At 40.9% G+C, this 24,362-nt stretch overlaps 1 protein-coding gene across 3 annotated transcripts in view; it reads right to left on the bottom strand.

Moving 5' to 3' along the window:
* HSPBAP1 (HSPB1 associated protein 1) overlaps nt 1-24,362 on the bottom strand; it is a 287,128-nt gene that overhangs the window by 34,433 nt on the left and 228,333 nt on the right. Inside the window, exon 4 of one of the 3 annotated variants that reach the window (XM_067101818.1) lies at nt 20,214-20,410. The exons of 1 other annotated variant lie outside the window; for it this stretch is intronic. In XM_067101818.1, the coding sequence (XP_066957919.1) occupies nt 20,214-20,410 (197 nt within the window). The remainder of the gene's footprint in view (nt 1-20,213; nt 20,411-24,362) is intronic. One more of the 3 variants, XM_067101819.1, reaches the window with a different exon arrangement.

The following is a 24,362-nucleotide window of genomic DNA, read 5'->3' as shown; positions in this document are numbered from 1 at the left end:
CTTGACGAGATCTAAATGTATCCCTACTGGAGGCAAGCATAGTGGAAATTATATTTGAATAGAATTCTTTCAGATCTCTCCAGTGATGGTTACTTCTACATTTTGGGTTAGTGCACAGTAAGGCGTCTCCCGGTTGAACTATTGACCGCAGCATGGTTTCCGTGGTTTCCCTAAAGGATCTGGTTTTCTGCTGGTTTTTAAAAACCCAGTTAACAGCAAGTGGGCGATCAGTTTGGGAGTTCACAGTAGGAGGGATGGGGTACTGAATGACACCTGTAAGGGGATGTGATCATACCCGCTGCAAGATTGTAGCAAATGTTGCAGGTCACAATAAAATCATGAAGTTGTGGGGACAAGATGCAGTGGTCCAGCCAGGAGGTTGTAACTGTGTCTGTTCTATTTTGTACCTAGGTATAGGAGGAGGGAAGAGCATTACATCACTATGTGTGATTTTGACAAAAGTGAGTAAGTTCGTTATAAAATTTTGTGGGGTGAGAATTACAGTCCCCAATTATACAAATACGATCAGCAGTAGATTCATGAATAATGCTGTGTACCTCACCTAGGATCATGTAATTTTGATCAAAATTATTGTTCTTTTCCCAGGGCATATAAACATTAATTATTAGGATCTTACAGTCCCCTTCTGTCACTTGAAGTCCCAGCATTCTATTACTCCTAAAAGTCATCACATTCACCATGTTGTTTAACGATTTGTGCCACAGGAAAGAAAGGCCCCCTTTCAGGCGACAGGGTACGATGTGATCTGTAACTTACATCGATGAGGTTAAGAAAGCTCTGAAGTCTTCATGCACTGAATCACAGATGGCAAGGTCATGAGGTCAGAGGAGCATTTCTCATGATGCAATGATGCCTTTGAAGTTTTTGCAGAACATGTTTAGGGGAGGAATGTTCTGCTTGAAGCCAAAAAAGTTGAAAGAGATTATATCTGATGTATCCATGGCAACTCAAGAAGATGGGATATGAATGAGTTGATCATTTGGGTGGATGTGGGCGTTGGCCAGCGGGGGTAGGCAGTCACTTGCTGGGGAGGTTGGCTGGCACTTGTGGTACGAGAGTCTGCACCTAAACCCCTGCTTGGGGTGTCAGTAAATTCCCCTGGGGGGGGGGGTTCCAGATTAGGTTATGTCTTGAGACTTGTATATTAGGTCCTAAATTCTCGCCTTTAAGAACATCGAGGTGTTGAAACAGGCATGTAATCATGTAGGCCACTTTATGTTTAATTTTGCATGGGAGTTCATGGGATATGAGAGGGTCAGAGCCCGTAAGAAATTTGACCCTCTCTACTGTAATGCCTAGCTGCACCGATGAGCGCAAATTGTGAATCACAACATGACATCTCCTCTCAGGTTTCGGGCGAGGTGAATGTTGGGCTTCGATCCAGCAGGCAATCAAGAGGTTCTTTTCTTTTTTCTACTCGCTTGTGTCTGCCAGCCCCCAATCCCCTCACGATAATTCACATCCTCATTCACGATGGGAGATTCAGGGGGAGAGATAGGGTTGCAAGACTCAAGAGGGCTGGTGATCGTCACTGAAGATCATCTTCCATCAGAGGCACTGGGGAGGGAGAGGGGGTTGGGAGTCCATCAGTCCCCTCCAATAGGTCTATAGGTGACGTGGGCACTTCATCCAAGGGAGAGAGGGCAGTTCCCACTTGGGAGTGTATGGCCATCTCAACTTCGCATCGCACCCTCACTTCTCTCTTGTTGTTGGGAGGAGAGGAAATAATAGATGCTTCACTCAAAGGAGTCTGGTGGCTTCTGTCCAACTGTCTAATGATTCCTGCACTCCTCTGATCGCATCCCAGATCCGTGAAAGATTGTTATTTGCTTCCACAGTTTTAAGACTGTCGAATGATTCCTGTAATCCTTTGATCAAGTCCCAGATCTATGAAAATTGTCATGTGCTTCCCCAATTTTTTCTGAGGTTTTGTCAATTTTTTCAGAGAGGGATTTTGCTGTTAGAAAGGTATTTTCTGCCGTATGGTACACTGCAGGTAGGGTTAGATCAGCAGGCCCTTTTGAGGCAGATTGTAAGGGTCATCGGCATAGATTTCCACTGAGCAGGTCCTTAGCCACTTTGTGATATACAGTATATATTCTTGAGAGAGGATAAGCTTTTCGTGAGTCACTCCTGGAGAGTGGTTTCTGGTATCTGGTCTTTGCATTTTGTATATGCAGTGTTAATTTCCTTATCGGAGAAGGCTGCACTGACATTATATAGCAGAGTTGAAGTCAGAATGGTTCAATTGGTATTGTATAGAGTACAGACAATTGTTCGCAAGTACGGAACTTGTGTGTGGGGCACAGGTATTATTATTCAGGGCCAATAGGCTTCAAGAAGTTGAAACTTGAAGAATTTAGGAGGCACTAATTGGGGAAGAACGTAGATTAATATAACTGCAATCACACAACTCTATCCGGCTTATGCGCTGGGTATTACGTAGAGACACTATTAACACACTGCCTTCTGTGAGAGGTATAATTACCAAGGGCAAAAAACCCTTCTTTTTTGGTAAAAAAATGTGAGAGACCTCCTACAAATCCGCCCCCGACAACGCGAAATAAATGTGTTTACAGTTTTATGCCACTGTATCGCTTATTTCCTTAATAATTCAGAAAAATTTTCCATTTGAGTAGGGGGATAGGTTGACCCACAGTATATGGAGTGAGCTGGTACAAACAGGGAGTGTTTTGCTGTCCCCTTCCAAGGGCTGGGTCTTAATGCGTCTGCAGGGAATGACACCTGGAGAAGTTCACCGTTTCCTTCTAGCTAAGCCCCAAACCTAATTTAACCCCCCACTATCTTTCTCCATCTACTAGTGAAGAATCTTTCCCTCTAATCTGCAGTTATGTGCCAGGGTCGTCGCCTGAAGCCATGCCTCCAGGACATTCTCTGCTTTAAAAGGGGCAAGTCGACAGAGATTACCAGTTAGTCTGCTTTAGTTCACCGAAGGCCCTGCCTGTTCGAGTACTGAGCTGCGTGCCAGGCGGGCACGCACCTTCCCATATACTTGGAAAACTTTGACCTTTGAGCCATACGTTGTCACAAGATAGTTCAGATCTACCTTATCAGGAGAATCTTCTATCCAAGCATCACAAAGAAGCAATGAGCCATACATTGTCACAAGATAGTTCAGATCTACCTTATCAGGAGAATCTTCTATCCAAGCATCACAAAGAAGCAAAGTAAGGTACGTCCTGGAATTCGAGGGTTAGTTCTAAGCCAGTGTAACTTTTTCTCTGACTCTATATCTCTCTCTCATAATTCATAATTTAACTCAATCTCTTTTCCTTTGACTTTGCAACAGTGTACTTATCAGTGCCAGTGTGTGTGTGCCCCTTGCTGGAAGAGCTAGAGTAATGCCATTTCCTTGCTAGAAGTGATTAGAGCAATTGTACTTGTGCATTAACTAGTCCTAAGAGAGAGATTGCCTTATTAGTAGTCTCATTTGGAATTATTTCACTTCCAGAGTGTTGTCATTGTCGTTTACCAAGCAGACATTTCTCCTGCCATCCTGATTTGCCTAAAGGAATCTGCCCTACCAGGCTGATATAATTGCATTGCTGCTTGAAATTTAAAGACCTCTTGTATATGGTCCATTTAAGTACACTTTAGAATTACTTTATGTGCTAATCTCCAATTCAGTGATTTATTGTACAGTAACTTCCAAAAGTAAAGCTACAAATTTCAGAGGATTTCATTCGAAATTCACTAACTGGCAACTATAACACGTAGCTGAAAAACTTTTTTTTTTCTGTTTTTTCTGCATTGAAAGCTCTATCAAGCAAAATAAAGCTAATATATGATGCACAAATATCAAATCTATGATATTTATAAGAATCATAAGAAAAAATTATGGTAATAGTAATTATTTCAAAGTATAGTAATTACTTCAAACTTTGGCTTCAGTTTCAACCCACGACACAAACGTAACATTATCTTCCCAACCTATGAATCACCAGCCGTGTCCTACTAGGGTGGGGGGGGGACTTTACCCCAATACCCTCATCGCCAGCCAGTAATATTGAATAAACAGGTAAATCAGTTCCCTCCTTCATTATGTTTGCAATAACTGACAGAAAGTAACCACTATTGAAAGGGCAAACTTGATTGCAAACAGGTTTTCCATTACAAATACAGAGGGCTTCTCCAAACAATAAAAGTGTTCCCAAATCATTCAAGTCTAAGATCCACCAAGGTTGACCGAAAACAACTGAAAATTCATCTATCTGCCTTCCTCACTTCCTCTGCCTTGGCCTAGGTCTAGACTTCCTCACTTTCCCTGCCTTGGCTTAAGCCTAGACTTCCTCACTTCCCCTGACTTGACTTAGACTAGACTTCCTCACTTTCCTGACTTGACTTAGGCTTAGACTTCCTCACTTCCCTTGACTTAACTTAGGCCTAGACTTCCTCATTTCACCTGACTTGATAATGAAACCTAATCAATGGAAAATCATGTTTACAACCATCTAGATATCCAAACAACTAATAACAAGCTGGAAAATATATTTCCTTGATTATTGAAATAGGCCTAACCTTGTAGGCAATGCTAAATGCGCGTATAACTTGGATTTCGTTTTTTTTTTCCACACCAACTTGTGTCTTATTTATATTTCATTCCATCAGATGCTAAACTTCTTTAAGCTTTATCAAAAGAAATCATAACTTTTGATATGATGCTATAAAAGTAGAAAGATAATTTACAAATCACATTAGGTCAATGCTTATGCACTCGGTTCCTGCTGACACTCAGTGGTGAACACTTGATATCACACACTGAGAACCGCAGATGTTTCTATGGGGAAATTCTTTTTTTGGGGGGGAATTAATTTTTTTCTTTCTTTTAATAAACAATTATTGAACTAACATCGACCATTCACTGGGGAAATACCTTCCGTGGTTCTACAGTTAATCACTGATAATTATTTATTATCAGATAAAGAGGATGACAATAATTGGAATAAAATATACTAACTGGCAACCCCCGAGTTTCTTAAGAAATACAATCAATTTTGAAATTTGTAGCTTTACTTTTGGAACTTACTGTACATTTTCATTTTAGTGAGATCTGTCACCTTTGATTTACCAATGTGCTTGTGTAAATAAAGTAAGTGTTAAGAAGCAGAATTCCCACTTAGCGACCTACCACGTATTGTTAGTTCTCTTTTTCTCTGGTTACAGTCTTCCGAGGTCCTATTGATTAAAGTAACGTAATCTCCAGCACAAACTCGAAATCTGTAATACTGGTGACCTTTAGCCAGCATCTCTTAGAGTTAATTAGCAAATTAGCTTCCTGCTAGCTAGACTCATGAGAACTGATCTGACCTGTACATTATTTCTCAAAAAGGCAAATCTGGAATCAGAAAAATGCAAGGTACTTATTAGGGTATATTTTATTTCAAACTTGTGAATAGGAAAAGTGTTTACGATGGGGGTTCCGTGCCTATGCCACGTCGTAAGCTGAAAAATCATCAAAAATTGTAAAAAATCCAAAGAAAACCTTATTTTTAATGCTTTGGGTGCACTGAAAATGATGTAAACTGCATTTTTATTGAATTTTCCATCAAAAAACCTCCAAATTTTGATTATTCTGCCGTTTTGGAGCCATATTTATTCCTTTGGATCGGCATTGTGAGCGTCGTAACCCTGGAACGTGTCGTAAACTGGGAAATAATTTCTGATGAATATATTTGAAAAGCATCATAACCTCGGAACATCATAAGCCGGACCCGTCGTAACCCGGGAACTGCCTGTATATACATATATATATACAGTAAACCCCCCGCATTCGCGTTCTCAGGATTTGCAGACTCACGTATTCACGGATTTCTCTGTGGAACATATCTACCAATTATTCGCGGAAAATTCGCCCATTCGCGGTATTTTTCACTGAGAAATATTCACTAATTACTGTATTTTCATCTCATTTTCATGACTAAATGCACTTTTTATGATAAAACTATTAAAATACTCAGGTAATGCTCAAGTTATGATAATTCACCTTACGATAATTCGATTTTGCAATGGGGTAAGCAATTAATACTGATACAACAATATTATTTATAAAATATTTTTAAGTTTCGCGTGGGCGCAGGCAGCAGCGTAATCAGGCAGTGAGAGAGACCAAATTACAATAGATAACTTTTCCTCCATCTCTTTATCCCATCTTCTAGTTAAAAAAAAAGTAAAAGAGAATGACAAAAGTATTGTTAGCAACGTTATACTCTTGTGTAAATGCATACAGCCATAAACAACCAACCGAGAAACTGCTGTTTTGCTTATAACCGAATCGGATAACAACAGCCGTTTACCCGGTATTTCAACCATCGTACGGTAATAAACAATTATCTTAGGTTATAGCACAAATGATGTTAAGTAGAATAGAACTGATATATTTTTACAATTATACCCTTATTTGGTATAGTAACAGATCATCAAGGAAATATACTGCTAAATTCAAGCTGCAAGTTGTAGGTGAAGCTGAGAAAACAATGTTCAAGCTGCTAATGACTATACTGTAAATTATTGTGCATCGGCAGCATGAATGAAACTTGATCGTAATTAAAATTGGAGAAAAAGTATTTTAATCAAAACTACTGGGCATGAAAGAACACATTACTGTTATTTTTACACCAATAAACAATAAATACGTAAAGCTCGTATTATGATGAAATCAAGTGAAAATAGTGAACGGAATCTTGAATTTTTTACACAAAACAAACGCCCCCAAACGGCCATCGTCATTCGTCATCTATTGACGAGAATAACAGATAGATTAATTTCACAACGAGAAGTATTTTAGTTATATTTCGACCTGAAAACACTTTGTATAACAATAAATAACCTTGCCCCATATAAAATAAAGTATCTAGAGATTCATTTACACTAACTAGAAGCAAGAAAAGTATTCTGAACTTAATTAAATATGGCGAAATAAACACCGCATAAACGATTTCCAAACCAAAACATTGATCACTATGACTGCAATTTATAATACGAAAGCAATACAGTATAAGAATATATACAATATTATTGGATACAGTGAATTAAGGTATAACATTTTAAAAGATCCATGGAAAAGTTGCATATTCATTATGTTGACGTTTGTATAATACGATATGTGAATATAGAGTACAGTATAATGTAGGCTACGCTACCATTTATGTATACAATACACCATAGTGCAGGCTAAACTAATTCTTGTTTGTTATTCAATTTCACTTTCCATGAACCTCTAGAATTAGCTGATATTAATAATTACTATAACGTGTATGTATAGAGTATAATTTATAGTGTAGGCTAGGCTACCATATATGTACAGTACACATGTACCGAATACCATAGTGTAGGCTAGGCTATGTTTGAGGTACGTTTTGGTATTTCTTATGCTTTTTCCAACAAACAATGGTTTTTTTTTTGGAACCTAACCCCATCATAAGTAGGATAATACCTGTATAAGCATTTTAAGTTTGTTTTGTGTCTGTTTGAACTATCAAAATAGGCAGTTCTAGGTGTTTTTAGAAGGGTTCTAAGTATTCGCGGGTTTTAGCTATTCGCGGGGGGGGGGTGCGCATCCCTGCGAATAAGGGGGTTTACTAAGGTATACTTAACTTTTTTTTTACTGTATACATTAAGTATATCTTAGTTTAACCAGACCACTGAGCTGATTAACAGCTCTCCTAGGGCTGGCCCAAAGGATTAGATTTATTTACATGGCTAAGAACCAACTGGTTACCTAGCAATGGGACCTACAGCTTATTGTGGAATCTGAACCACATTATGACAAGAAATTAATTTCTGTCTTTTTTAGAGAGGAAGTTACAACCATATGAGGACCATTTTCCTCGTGGCATAGATAAAACTTTAAAACTTATCAACATCTGTGTAACTAACGACGTGTTTTCTTTCAATGGTAATTTTTACAAACAAAAATTTGGCTGTAGCATGGGAAGTTCCCTATCACCCCTTCTAGCAAACTTGCGCATGGAATATTTTGAAACAGAAATTTTGTCGTCTATCAAACCCCACAATATGATCTGGCTTAGATACGTAGATGATATTTTTACCTTCTGGGACAATAGCTGGGGAGACTTTAATGAATTTTTTAATAGACTAAATTCGCTAGTTCCAACCATAAAATTCAAAACAGAATGGGACAAGGGAGAAAAATTGCCGTTCCTAGATGTACTGATCATAAGAGAACAGAACAGATATGCCTTCACAGTATATAGGAAACTCACTTTCGCTGTTTCCTATATTCATTTCTTAAGCTACCACGATGCCTCCGTAAAGATCATGGTAGGGTGCAACTTATTCCTTAGGGGGCTTAGAATATGTTCAAATGGGTACCTACTGTAGATAAAAAATTCAACACGATCTGCCACCACCTAACGCAACTGCTCTACCCACCACACATTATCGAGAAGGCTATTAACAAAGCGAATAAAATATACTGCAAAGGTCCCACTCATAACAGACAAATAGATTTTAACAAAAAAATAAAGCTTCCGTACGACGAAAACATCCAAAAAGCCACAGAACAACTCAGGTCTAACAATCCTTTTATCTTCCATTATCCCAAATCCATCAGGAGCTCGCTCGTTAATGTATACTTAAATAAAAGAGGGAAAGAAGCCGGAGTTTACAAGATTCCGTGTAGCAATTGTAATGAGATTTACGTGGGAGAGACAGGCAGGTCCCTCTCACAAAGATTTAACAGTGCACAAAAGGTCGGTACGGTACTTCGGAGAGTTCAGGAATTTTTCTACATATCAGGGATAGAGGCCATTCCATAAATTGGAGCGGGGCAGAGCTGGTTTTCAAAAGTAGCTGTCCGTACAAAACAAAGATGCTGGAATCTGCCATCATCAGTCAAACCAACAATATGAACTTGTCAGGAGGACATTGGAAAGCGGATGAAATCGACAGGTTAATCCTTAAACCTCTTCTCAAACAGGTGTTCCAGGACCACCAGACGAATCGCAAAACAGGAGTTAATGAGGCCAAAAGCCACCAAGGAATTGTTTATTTTCCCTCCTTCTTGGGAACAGTCACCTGCATATCATCGGAGACAATGCCACACCTACATATGCTTTGTATATATACTCCTGTAACATTTCATCTGTCCATATTTTACCAGTGAACAGGGGCACAGAAGGAAGTTCTCGAAATATATGGTTGCAACGTTCAAATAGTGTTTTATGGGCCTTCTTATATTCATATTACACTGTGGTATTACAGTATATATATAGACACCAGCGCCACCTACCTTATTCCATTTTCTAGCACGTGATAGCTACCTTTTCCTTTTGTGTGCTCGTGCCTTTTTTGGATTTATTTTCATCTTTCGCCATGTCATCGAGCAGCTTTACCATCTCCAAGTTAAGTACCATCTTATTGTGGGGTTTTGTTCTATTTTTGGCTGTTATGGTCTCGTCTTTTTATAAATATTGAGATCTTATTATGACGCCTTGCGCGTCCTCTGCCAGCCATGTCGATCATGCGAGGCGACCCCATCAGTTCTTTTCTGTTGGGGTTGTCTCCTTGTCGTTATAGATGTTATTTTTGCCCCATGGTTCTCCTCCTGGCGGGTTCCCTGCGGTGGCCTGGAGTTTTTTTCGAAATTTACATATTATTGGCCTATCGGCCTTTTTGAGGGTGATGCCCCGTCCAGGTACCCCCCCCCAAGGTTGGGTTCCTTATTATTTTTAGTCTGTATTAGGCTAATTATTTTATTCTTGGCGATGGTGCTCTCTGTTTAATTTATTTTATTCATTGTTTACCTCCTTGTGGTGGCGGCAGCCTCAGATCTAACCGCTTCCCCGAGGTAGGCTACGCACCCTATTGAGCACATTTTTGTTTCCATGTTTATGTGTGATGGTTATTTAGTGGAGTAGGCTTGTTTTGCTTCCATCCCTTGCCCTCGGCATGGAGATTCATCAGGTTGAGAGAGTTTTGGTTGCTGTTTCCTCCAGGGTCGTTTTTTGGTGGGCAGAGTGAGCCCCTTAGTTCTCTTCCTTCCTTTGGGGGAATAGAGTTCTTTGGATGTGTCTCCTCTAGGCTAATCGCCTTCTTGCCCCCTCTTCTCGATCCCGGTTGGTTCTCGGCACAAAATTTCTCTCCCTGTTTGCTTCCTCCTCCCCCTCCACACTCCTTCCTTTTCCTAGCCTCTACTAGGTTAGGTCCCTATTAGGCTTTGCCTAGGCAGGAGTCGGGCATCGAGGCTTGGTAGCTTCCTCCCTTAGTAGTAGGCCACCCTCCCAAGTTTCATTTTTCTTGAAGTGGTGTATGTGTGCAGTTGAGCGGGTGATATATTTCCCCTGTCTCCTGTTCTCTTTCTTCGTAGCCTACCACTCTCCCTACTCCACCACCCCTCCCCCACCCCTCCAGCCTTGCTCTCTACTCGTGCGGGTGACGCTAGATGGCGTTTTCTCCGAGTTCAGGGACTCCTCCATTTGGTAGAGGATTCGCTCCCTCCCATACAGTCCCTAGCATCGCTGTGTTGGTGTCGGTGGTTCGTTTACTTAGCTCGAACGTGTTCGAACACTCTATCCCACACTTCTTTCTCCCGTCGGGTTACTTGGCTGGGTTATTATACTTGCTCCGGCTTATGTTATGTATATATGAGCATCTTGCCCACCTTGTTTCTCTGGCGGGGAAGTAAGTGAGGAAGGGATTCATATAATTATATAAGGAGCGGATCCCTCCGGTCTCGGAGCATTTGCCCTTTGTACCATCACTTGTTTAATGTTATTGTTTATGAATATACATATTTAGATAACTGTGTTTATCTAACGGAGTACTCTCCTCATTTTATATATATCGTGAGTCGGTTCTACACCCAGGGTTCCGCCGTTATTTTTACTGGCAACCCTTGCGGTGAGTTCTTGTTGTCTCATTCCTTTCATTCCCCAGAGTATTCCGGGGTCTGGAAGCTTTTACCTTCCACTCTGTGTATTTTAGAGCTTATTGGCCTAGTTTATGATAAGGGATTTCTTCTCCGCCGGAGTATTCCGGTTGTAGTTGAAATTCCCGGCCTTGCCGGCTTTAGATTGCTTAGAGTGGTAGGTTCATGTACTTTTCCACTTACAGACTGTTCGCTGTGAGGGCCGGGGTGTACCGCTTCACTACAACAACCTTACGGTCACGTAGTGTGCCGGACCCACGCTGGTTGTGCGGCCCGGCTTGACGATCTGGTAGTATGGCACCCTGATGGTTGTGAGGTTTGCTTCGCCTTGTGCGCAACCGTCCAGGATGAGTCGGTAAGTGACAGTCTTCCTCCGTTTACGCTCCTCATATTGAATATTGTTTACGTGGTTCCCGGACTGTTTTTTTCGTTCTTGGCTAATTGCTGGTTTTCTTACAGGCGGACGAAGTCCTCCAAGAAGTCAGCCTTGGAATCCCTCCGGGCCTGGGTGGCTGGGTTTGGTAGAAATGTTCCGTCGGGGAAGCCCTACGTCCTCGACGCGAAGTTGAGGGACCTGCTCTACCCCGGCGCACGGGTGGCAGCCGCAGTGCCAGAAGATCTTGCCACCCCCATCATCCAGCAGATCCGGGATGCGACCCAGCCACCCCAAGTGGATATCCTCTACGCTGAGGTTTCAGAGGACGTCGCCGCCTTGGACTTAGACCTGGAACCTATGAATACCGAACAGGACCAGGTGGTAAGTAGCAAGGTAGGTGAGGTTGTTGGGGCGGGCCCCCTTTTTGACTCCCCAACTTCTTCCATTTCTTCCTTTACAGGTTTTGTGAAGTCTTCCTCCTTGGGTGATAGAGCTCCATCAGCTATCCCCAAGTTGAAGTTGAAGACTTCATGGAAGGCGAAGGGCTATAAGTCCTCGTCCTCCAAGAAAGCATCGCCTTTCCCCCCGTCGAAGGCTAAGGTCTCAGCACCTGTAGCCTCCGGGAGCAAGTCTGGTTCCTCCGGCAAAGGCGCGAGTAAGAGGGCAGCAAAACCAAGCCCTCCTCGCCAGCCTGCCTTTTGACGCGGAGGCCTTTGCGAACCAGCTATTTAAAAGGTTCACGGAGGATATTGACACAAAGTTCAACAAGATCTCCGAAAAGTTGGCCAATTATGACAATATACTGGCGGGAATGGCTCGCCCACCCCCAGCCGAACCCCAGTATGTCATCCCCGACACAGCGGACCTCCCGCCTTTCGATGTCGGTAACCCTTGGCGTTTTGCCCTCCGGGCCATCCAACATGATGGCAAACTTACAATTGAAGGTCTTGGCACGAGACAGTTGGAGGAATTGGAATTCTTCCCCCGATCTCTTGCCCCCTACCCAGGCTTCGTAAGATTAACAGAGGAAGCATGGGTACGTTCTGATAAGGTTCCTAGGGAGACTGTCATCGTCCCTAGGGACCAAGCTCAGTCGGCTCTCCTGCGCACTCTGACGGAGTGGCAGGCAGACAACACAAAGTTGACTCCTTTCAAGGGCAACTTCACCATGTTTGCCCTGGGAGACAACTTACCCACCCCCTGTTTGAACAAAGTCGCTCTGGCTACGGCCCGAGCGTGCTTTGAAGGTAATCCATTACCGCAGCTGAGGGAAACAGACCCCACTTCCCTGGTATTCCCAGGAAGTGACGAGTTCTGGATGGATGCTCCGTCCACCTTCACTGTGGGGAAGTTGGACCCCTTTTGTGCTTCCTCACAGTTCAGTGAACAGCTCCCCAAGCTGCCAGAATCTTTGCTAAAGGCGGAGTTTGATGCCCGGACTAAGCTAGCCCGGTCCCTGAACTCCGTCTGCCTTACGGAAGCCACTGCCGTCTCCTGCGCGGACGAGCCATTTTTTCAAGTCTTGGCTAAGTCCCTGCTAGCTGGCTTTCAGTCTGACCTTTTGAATTCATCATGGCCAGACTGGAATGCAGAAAATTCATTTTGCTGATGCCACTATCCGCCACGAGCCTAACAAGCTCGTAAAGAGCTCGATCTGGGGAGCCTAACCTCTTCCCAGAAGAAGAGGTTACGAATGTTATGGCTGAGGCTACAAGGGCCAACCAGAGTCTGCGCTCTCGCTGGGGCATTTCTGCCTACAAGCGCAAGACCCCAGAATCTGGCGGCCCCCAGACGAGAGGAGGCAAACGTTTCAGGAGGCATAAGAGGCCCCACCATCAGGCGGTAGTTCAAGCCGTCCCGGTCTCGGCAGTGGCACAGCCCTCCACCTCAAAGGCTCACCCCAACAATATGTGCTGGTCCAACCAGCTCATTCCTTGCTGCGCCCTCGTATGTTGCTTCGCCAGCATACAACCCCACCTATGAGGGCCGTGGATACTTTCACGGCCTTAACAGGATCGCAGGGGGGGAAGAGGCAGGGCCCCTCACAGAGGAAAACCCAACACCACCCCAAGAGGAAAACCTGGACGTGGTAGGGGAACAAACCCGCTCCCTCCCACTGAGAGAACACAGGTAGGTGGTCGCCTGTATTGGTTCAGGGACCAATGGACCTTCAGCCCTTGGGCACACAGCATTGTGTCCAAAGGACTAGGATGGAGCTGGATCAAGGACCCTCCTCCTCTAACCAGGTTTTACCAGCCACCCTCATCAATCCTACAGGATTATGTGGCAGAATTGCTCAACAAACAAGCAATAAAGAAAGTAAGGCACCTAAAGTTTCAAGGCAGGTTATTCACTGTTCCCAAAAAGACTCTGATCAGCAAAGAGTGATCCTGGATCTGTCGCGTCTAAATCTCTACATAAAATGCGACAAATTTCGCATGCTTACGGTAGCTCAGGTACGGACTCTACTTCTGCGTGGAGCCGTCACCACCTCTATCAATCTTTCAGACGCTTATTATCACGTCCCGATTGCGCGGAACTTCTCTCAGTTCCTCGGTTTCAGACTCGGGAATCAAGCCTACTCCTTCAGGGTCATGCCCTTCGGTCTAAACATTGCGCCCAGGGTATTCACCAAGCTGGCGGACACGGTAGTTCAACAACTCCGGTCCTGAGGGATATCCCTAGCAGCGCGCCTAGACGATTGGATAATTTGGGCACCAACAGTTCTGGAGTGTCAGAAGGCTACGTCCATGGTCATCAACTTCCTGGAGTCGTTGGGTTTTCAACTGAACAGAGAGAAGTCCCGCCTGACTCCGAGTCCCGGTTTCAGTGGCTGGGTCTCCAGTGGGATCTGTCCTCTCACACGTTATCTCTCCCGCCTCCCAAGAGGAAAGAGATAGCATCTCTCACCAGGAAATTTCTCAAAAATCAATCAGCATCCCGCCGATCCCAAGAAAGAGTCCTTGGGTCTCTTCAATTTGCCTCAGTGATGGACCTGCTCTTAAAAGCGAAACTAAAAGACATAAACAGAGTGTGGCGGAGTCGAGCCAATGTCAAGCTCAGAGACAAGGTCTCCTCTATTCCTCGAATCTTAAAAACAAGACTGCGGCCTTGGGCCACAGTCAGAGGCCTGTCCAAGTCAGTTCCGCTTCAATTTCCCCCTCCGGCACTAGTTGTTCACACAGACGCTTCCCTAAGCGGCTGGGGGGATATTCACCAAAACAAAAGTACAAGGAACGTGGTCCACAATGTTTCAGCAGTTCCATATAAACACCCTGGAAGCTATGGCGGTCTTTCTAACTCTAAATAAAATCCGCCCCCCAACCGATTCATATCAGGCTGGTATTGGACAGCGCAGTGGTAGTTCATTGCATCAACAGGGGCGGCTCCAAATCAGGTCGAGTAAACCAAGTAATGGTTGCTATCTTCTCCCTGGCGAACAAGCACGGCTGGCACCTGTCAGCCACCCACCTAGCGGGGGTACGGAACGTGGTGGCGGATTCCCTGTCCAGGACTACTCCGTTGGAGACGGAGTGGTCCCTGGACGGGAATCTTTCAAATGGATTTGCCGCCAGGTTCGGGTCTCCAAGTGGATCTGTTCGCGACAGAGAGCAACTTCAAGCTCCCCTGTTATGTGGCCCCGAACCTGGACCCTCAGGCGTACGCCACAGACGCAATGACAGTAGATTGGAACAATTGGGAGAAAATTTATCTGTTCCCTCCAATAAATTTACTGCTGAAAGTATTACACAAACTCAGGACATTCAAAGGTCAACCAGCCCTAGTAGCCCCTATTGGCCGAAGAGCAATTGGTTCCCTCTTCTTCAGGAACTGGGATTATGGAGTCTTCGGATTCCCAAGCCCATACTGACCCAGACAGTACAAACCAAGACTGTGTCAGCTTCCTCAAGAATTCAGAATGCCCTAGTTTTATGGACTTTATAAAATTCGCAGCCCAAAAAGGAGCAAACATTGACCCTGTCAACACTCTGTTTCTAGAATCAGATAAAAGAGATTCTACTCTTAGACAGTATGACTCAGCAGTCAAAAAGTTAGCCTCCTTCCTGAAAGCATCTGAAGCCAAAATCATGACGACTAATTTAGGAGTTTCTTTCTTTAGGTCACTGTTTGAGAAAGGCCTTGCTCCGGCCACTATTACCACAGCCAAGTCAGCCCTGAAGAAAGTATTTCTATACGGCTTTAAAATCGACCTTACAGATTCCTATTTTTCATCTATCCCCAGAGCATGCGCTCGTCTGAGACCCGTATCACGCCCACATTCCGTTACGTGGTTTCTCAATGACGTCCTTAAGTTAGCATCAGAGATGGACAACTTTCAATGCTCTTATCAGGATCTGTTAAGGAAGACTTTATTTCTGATTAGCTTGGCTTCAGGTGCTAGAATCTCAGAGCTATCGGCTCTCACTAGAGGTGATAATTTTGTGAACTTCCTCCCGTCCGGAGAGGTCCTCCTTTCCCCTGACCCTAGATTTTTAGCTAAAAACGAAGACCCACAAGACAGGTGGTCTCCTTGGAAGGTGGTGCCCTTCCACAAGACCAGTCTTTATGTCCAGTTTATACACTTAAATCTTACCTTTTAAGAACTCCACAGAGTAAGTCGGGTCCTCTTTTTATCAGGGAGAAAGGTGGTACTCTTTCACTGAATGCTATAAGACAACAAATTCTGTATTTTATTAAACAGGCCAACCCAGATTCAGTTCCTAAGGTTCATGATATTCGAGCAGTTGCTACTTCCATTAATTACTTTCATAATATGGACTTCTCAGAACTATCTAAATACACGGGTTGGAAATCACCTCTAGTGTTTAAACGCCACTATTTAAAATCGCTCAAGCCCTGAAATTTTCTACAATAGCTGTGGGAAGTGTCATCTCCCCACCTTAACTAATCATATCCTTATCCTCCCCTTTCCCCCCGCCCGCCTGCCTCATTTACTTCTCTGCTTATCCTCCTGGTTGATCATGCCTCACTGCCTGGCTCCTCATATTGATGTATCTTGTCTCTGTTGAGTGGAAACTGTAATCTGACATGTTATGATTGTATTTTCTTGTGGGGTACTGGGCGGTTTTTATTTTGCTCCATGTACCCCAGTTATCTGTATATGTACTGTATATTTTATTTCCCATTTGATTTTGTCTCTTACGTGTTTAGCTTAAGTTTACGTGTATAGCTTTAAGATTGTATATGCCATTTAACCTATGCAAATTTCATATGTCATTATGCTTTAGTAGTATTAAGTATTTTTGGGGTCTCTTCCCGTCGTGCCGGGACTTCCCCACTTTTAAGTAATATTAAGTCTTTGATGTGCCTTAGGTTTAGTGTTCTTGCTACATAAAAGAGATTCCCTGATTAAAACTATTTTCGTAATTTTTTTTTTTTCTTCAGATTACCTTGTTTCCTCGTAGTTTGCAGCCTTGGCATGATTCTCTATCACTATTTCACCGGCTGACACGGGACTGGACTCAGAAAAGGGATTTTGACAAAGGAAAATCTATTTCTGAGGAAGGTCCCGTGTCACCCGGTGACCCTCCCTGACTCACCTATTGCTCCCCTACTTGCACATGCCAAGTCTGGGGTTAGTGCTAGCATGGAATGAGGTAGGTGGCGCTGGTGTCGCCGAGCTGGCGGGTGTTTGGGTGTAGGGGCTGTAACGGCTCACCGCTCTGTTCTGGGGGTTTTGATAGGGAGAGATCTTTCGAGTAAGTCTCCGTGGTAGTGATCTTTCACTCATCCTTCGTTATACCGACGTCTTCCCCAGAGAAGACGCTCGATCTGGGGGTAGTAACCCCAGCTTTCCTGAAAGCTCTTTTTTCTCTGGTATATCTAGCATATTATACCTAGAAATTCGTGCTATAATGGAATTTCAACGGGTGACACGGGACCTTCCTCAGAAATAGATTTTTCCTTTGTCAAAATCCTTTTTTATGGGCCTTCTTATATTCATATTACACTGTGGTATTACAGTATATATATATATATATATATATATATATTTATATATATATATATATATATATATATTATATATATATATAAATATATATATATATATATAGGGGGTTCATATATATATATAATATATATATATATGCTACATTATATATAGTCCATATATATATATATATATATATATATCTATATATATATATATATATATTATATATATATATATATATATAATATATATATATATATATATAACATATATATATATATATATATATATATATATATATATATATTATATATATATATATATATAAAAATATATATATAGCTTATATTTTTATATATATATATATATATATATATATATATATATATATATTATATATATATATATATATATATATATATATATTATATAAAATATATATATATATATCATATATAAAATATATATATATATATATATATTTATATATATATATATATATATATATATATATATATATATATATATAGTGCTCTATAAGCTCAGAAAAGATTCTGCAAGCATACATATTTGCAAACATGCACAGTATAGCTTTACCTACACTTCCTATAACACACGCGAGCAATAAGGACAAACAAGCTCATGATTGGCCTAAACATACTCGCAATGATGGAGTATCTGCAAATAAGGTCATAAAAAGAGAATAGTTTGGGTACATAAATCTCGTTAGAAAACATTAAACGTAAACACCGACCTGAGCACAGACCCAATGTGGAGTGACTAGAAGACTCATTTCTCAGATATTGTTCAACACCATAGAAGTCGTATTTCAGAAGATACATCATGCAAAACACCAATTTTGGTTGGCCAAATTTATCAGTGAGAAGTCTCTTCCAAACACACTGTACATTATTTTATCATATATAAATTACTGCAGTATTATTTTTTCTACACATTTACGAGGTATTAATTCACAACTTTACAAAGACAGACATACAGATGTACTAGAGAGAGAGAGAGAGAGAGAGAGAGAGAGAGAGAGAGAGAGAGAGAGAGAGAGAGAGAGAGAGAAACATTTTCAGGTTTCACTGATAGACACACAGATGAACAGTTGTATTGATACAAATTGTTTTGGTACGATTTGAAGCTGTTTCCATATACTGCATTCATAAAGTCAATTCGCTAATCACAAAGTAGATTGGAGACAACTATGTTCTTGCAAGTAGTGTAACTTAAGGTGTTGATAGATCACTGTGTGTATCTTATATTACTGTAACAAGCAATGCATCCACAACTGCCTTGTGTGATCTCGATAATGCCTTACACTGCCTCGACAACACTTTGCGTAGATTCAACAACATATGAGGAACTGTACACAGACTCGACACCTTCCTTGGCCCCGATTACCTGTTGGAAACTAAACGACTAATGTGCAAATATGAATATCTGATGTGCTTAGCCACAAAAGCCACAAAAGCCCAGGCACGGACATAACAGTGACCTTGTCAAAAACAAAACTTGGATCATCAGTGATCAAAGGGGAGAACTGATGCGAACACTTACTACTTGATTGCCTATCTACAGACTCTGGGCCCCTGGCAACAGCTGCAAGCAGAATGGCAGCACTCACTATGGATCGCAATCGGTTACCTGGCTCAGACGAATCGCTAGAATAACCATGGGACAAAAGGGTCAAACACAAGATCTAGACCTACCATACCTGTCGTTATGCGACCATGATCTAACTTTGTCTATGGAGGACTGGAAGCAAAGGCAGGAGAAAGAGGGCACAGTTGCTGAACTTCCTGGTATGTCTGGAAACCCCTGGGATTACCAGGCCTGTTAGCAGGGGGCACTATGGTGACAGGCAATGCTGCATCTGCGGAGTAGCCAAAGGACTAGACACATTCAATGCAAAAGACAAAATTCAATATCTGACTGGATTAAATCCAACCTACTATCCTGAGCTGACATTTTGGGTGTAGAAGGATCTATATCCACTAGAGAAGAAACTATAGACTAATCTCTATCTTCATGACCAGGTTTTAATTCTAAAGAAGACCTAGATCCTAGACTAGCTGTTCTCTATACTCTCTAAGTATGTCTTCTCTCTTTTAATTCAGTAATTTATCATCTCTATCTCTCCCAAAGGCCAATCCTTGTAATGATCACACCGCTTGTCTGAATCACGAATCACCCACCCCTCGATGATCAATGCATATTTCACGAGTATTATACTTCAATTAACCCAATCTGGTCTTACAACCACTTACCTTACAAAATCTAACAGATTTTGACAGGGAAGACTGAGAGGAATACATATTGACAAATACAACCCAAAATCAAGACGATCCAATTCATTAACCAAGAAAAACAAACCCAAATTTCAGAATACTTGTCTACACAACCAACCGGTTTCATCGACAAGAGAAGAATGACAACCAAAATAGTTGATGTCTTACCCCAACACCCCCTATCGGGAGAGTTCATTAATTATTGTTCCAGTTTTAACAATTGTTGAGGCAAGTTTAAAAAAATGGGTGCAAAATTACCAATTTTTGGGAGCTAGCAAGTTGTTGTTTGCTTAACAGACAGACAAACAGGGAATGATTTGTTACCACTCTTACCACCAGATGCAGTTCTTTTTGAGTCTGGGAACTGCTCACCACAGGATTTGGCATATGTAAACTTATAGGGTTGGGTTAAATGAAGCATATTTAAGATCTTTAAATTAACACTTCTTCAACAACCAGTAAGCTAACAGTGAATGATATATAATTCCTACAAATGTCTTCTTTGCAACATTCAATAATAACCACTGAATGTATCTAGCAAGCATCATAAAGAAATAAACCTTACATAGCTGAAAAATACTTTTTTTTTTAATAAAATTGCCTATATGCATAATAAATATGCACATCACATGCATTAGTACAATTCAGTTCCCATACCTTGCCTTTAAAATATTGATAAGAAACTGCCGACTCTGCACTGTCATGGAAGTCCACCAATCAGTTCGCCCTAGAATTTTAAGGACGTAAGTTCCACTTAACAAACACATAATGGTGTCTGCACTAAGATCTCTCTGTAGACCAATTCTAAGTTCCTCTAAATAATGAAGGCCATTTCTCTGGACAGGATAAAACAGCTGTGGAATAAAAGAAGTAAATAACTTGAACATGTTCAAGCATTAACATTAAATATATAAGTAAAATATGAAGTAAATAGGGTATGGGAAAGCAAACCAAAACTATAAAATAGAATTATAGGGACAGAAAATTAATACAAAAGGGGAAAAATAAATACAATGAACTTAACAACTGAATGAAAATTAACAATACCTCTAGTAAGGGTTGAAACTGACAAAAAATGCCAAGACCAGGACTGACGACCAGGTAATGGCTTCAGGTCTTCGCTGAGCCCACCTTCAACTGACAAATCACACCAACCAACATAACCAAAATAGCTTTGTCAACTTAGACATCAACAGCTAGTGAAAATGAGAGAGATATAGTAAAATAGTTTAACCAGTTTATCAAAATAGTTTAACCAGACCACTGAGCTGACTATCAGCTCTCATAAGCTGGCCCGAAGGATTAGGATGAAATACCAGGTCTAGGCCTGAGGCCTAGAACTGGGACCAAATAGGTCATTCGCATGATGATGAATGAATGAAAATTAAATTTGAAAGAAAAAACTGTATACGGTTTATGCTTTTACACTGGAACACATGTTTACATTACATACATTCGCTCATTTTCATACATACAAAAAAAATAAATACATATAAAAACAGGTTTTGACGTAAAAAAAATCTACTTTTGGTAGTCACTGTTGAGTCCTCAAGGAGTTACCCCTCCGTGGTGTGCCAGCGCCCCATGGTGACCAGACTAATAAAAAAGAAATATCTTTTAGCCTGGTCTTATAGCCGGTTATTGCGTCATAATGATAATCGCTATGACACGTGATAGAGTACAGTATAATGGACTCAAAGACAAGAGGGCATTTTCTCCCATCTTCAGCAAAGCTGTGCATCAGTTTTTCGAACGTCAAAACCTGCTAGAATTAGAAGTGACTATTGCGCATGCATGTCCACCATCTTGTTTACGACTGGATTGGTAAAAGACCAGGAGCCATTACTCTCCGTTGGTCAACACAGGATGATCCCTGGCTCAAATCTCAAGTCTTTTTGTCAGGGAAGTGGGAGGGTTTTGAGGACTCAACAGCGACTACCAAAAATAGATTTTTCCTACATCAAAACCTGTTTTTTGACAGCGTAGGCACTGTTTCGTCCTCAAGGAGTTTTACAATGAAACTGACAGGTGACAAAAGGCATAAGCTCTCAAAATTTTAATCCCAACAACCCAAAGAAAAAAGAATCATTTCTGGTCTGAGGTCAAGCCACAAGTTTCAAGCTCCATTCTTTATTCTAAAAAACCTTTTGGGGTTTTCATAACAAAAAACAAGATACTAAACTAGAACTTACATTTTTAGGGTGAAGTTCTATAGTGACTTAGCTAAATATGCTGGGTATGGTTGTAGTTTTGTCGCACCTTACCCAGTGATAGTCATCATACCCACCCATTAGGAAGACCCCTGGTTTTCTGCTGTAGCACCTATAGGGTCAGGACTAACCATACCACCTACTGATACACAGTGTAGTGGAATTTACTCAAGCTCATGGCAGTAATGTTTTAAGAACGCTGTCTCTGATGTACTTTTGGAGACTTCTTCGAAAGAAACATTTCTGAAGAAGGCCAATGATGTATGTCCTTTCCTAATATCATGTGACCTAGGAAAGGAGTGTGGGTTTGCCTTTTTAATAAGGGACACTAAAATTATTCTTAGCCCTTACCTTACCTTAGAGACCTTACAGTTCATTCAGGTTGCCCCAGGTCCCTCAGTGTAAGGCACCTCTGATATCTACCAGAGAACTGCTAATGCATCTTCCAGTATATTTTGCATCTTCCAACCTTGGAAGGTTTGGGATGCATCTTAGATATTTGTCAAGCTTATTCTTAAACACATCTACGCTGACTCCTGATATATTCCTCAGATGAGCTGGTAATGCACTAAATAGATGCTGCATTATCGATGCTGGTGCGTGGTGGATTAATGCCCTGTGTGCTTTTCTTTGTTTTCCTGGTATAGTTTTGGGCACTATTAATCTACCTCTACTTGCTCTTTCTGATATATTTAGCTCCATGCCGTTTTCCGTAATTCCTTCTATCTGTTTCCATGCCTGTATTATCATGTAGCGTTCTCCTCTCCTTTTGAGACTATATAAATTTAAGAATTGTATATTTTTAGCTCCATGATGTTTTTGCTAATTCCTTCTATCTGTTTCCATGCCTGTATCATCATGTAGCATTCTCTTCTCCTTTTGAGACTATATAAATTTAAGAATTGTAGTCTTTCCCAGTAGTCAAGGTCCTTAACTTCTTCTATTCTAGCTGTAAAGGACCTCTGTGCACTCTCTATTTGTGCAATGTCCTTTTGCTAGTGTGGGTACCATATTATATTGCAATATTCAAGTGGACTACGTACATATGTTTTATAAAGCATAATCATGTGTTCGGCTTTTCTTGTTTTGAAGTGCCGGAACAACATTCCCATTTTTGCTTTGCATTTTGCTGATAGTATTGCTATTTGATCAATGCATAATATATTCCTATAAATAATGCATAATATATTCCTATTCAACATCACACCAAGGTCTTTAACCGCTTCCTTATTTGTGATTGTCTCGTTATTAGGTCCTCTATATGCATATAGCATTCCTTCTTTATCACCATAATTTATTGATTCAAATTTATCAGAGTTAAATACCATCCTATTTACCTCTGCCCATTCATATATTTTGTTTAGGTCTATTTATAGCGAGTTCCTATCTTCATCACAAGTAATTTCTCTACTTATTTTTGTGTCATTGGCGAAACTCCTCACTACCGAGTCCTTAACATTACTGTCTATGTCTGCAATCATAATAACAAACACCAATGCAGCTAACACCGTACCTTGTGGCACACTGGATATTACCTTAGCTTCATCCTATTTCTTGTCGTTTGCAATCACTAACTGTTTCCTGTTTTGCAAAAATTCTTTTATCCACCTTCCTACTTTGTCCACAATATTATGTTTTCTAATTTTTTTTTTTGCTAATATATTATGGTCTACCTTGTCAAAAGCTTTTGCAAATTCTAGGTAAACCACATCTGTATCTTTTTCATTTATCATATTTTTATATATGCTTTCATGTTGTCCTATATTAAACAAACTTTTTTCATTAAATGTTTCATTATATTTTTCTTCATTACCCTCTCATACACTTTCATAATATGAGATGTCAGACTCGCAGGCCTATAATTACTTGCCTCTAGTCTTGATCCACTTTTGAAAATAGGGGTAACATATGCTAATCATAAATCTTGCCCGTATCTACACTTTGTCTTAATAATATTGCGAGCAGCTTTGCGATTGATTGAGCCACTTTCTTTAACAAAATGGCAGGGATGCCATCTGGTCCAGCTGCTGATCCATTTTTAATTTCATGAATAGCCTGCACAATATTGGCTTCATTAATATCTATGTCCGATAAATATTCACTATTTTCATCTCTTATTTTTGTATCATTATCTTCATTATCAATTCTAGGTGTAAATTCACTCTTATATCTTTCTGCTAATATGTTACATATTTCCTTTTTTTCATTCGTTAATTGCCCCTCAGTTCTTAGAGGGCCTATTTCCACTCTTCTTTTATTCATCTTTTTCGCATATGAGTAAAACATTTTGGGGTTTTGCTTGATATTTCGTAGGATCTTTTCTTCTAAGTCCCATTTTTCATTTCCTTTTGATTGTAAAATCTTTTGTTCTGCATTTTCTATCTTACTTTTTAGTTCCATCAATTTCCATGCATTCTTTTCTTTTGCAAGACCTTTTTTCCACTTTCTGATTTTCTGGAACAAGATCCTTCTGTCTCTTGGTATGTGTGACTGACGTTTACTTTTCTTCTTCTGTATATATTTTTCCACTATTTTCTCTAATATTTTATATAATATATCTGTATTTACCTGTATATTATCACTTACGAATATGTTT

Source organism: Macrobrachium rosenbergii, chromosome 58 (genome assembly GCF_040412425.1).
Source record: "Macrobrachium rosenbergii isolate ZJJX-2024 chromosome 58, ASM4041242v1, whole genome shotgun sequence".
Lineage (NCBI taxonomy): Eukaryota > Metazoa > Arthropoda > Malacostraca > Decapoda > Palaemonidae > Macrobrachium > Macrobrachium rosenbergii.
Note: the sequence above shows the minus strand (reverse complement) of the source record. Positions and strands in the feature narration are given on the sequence as shown.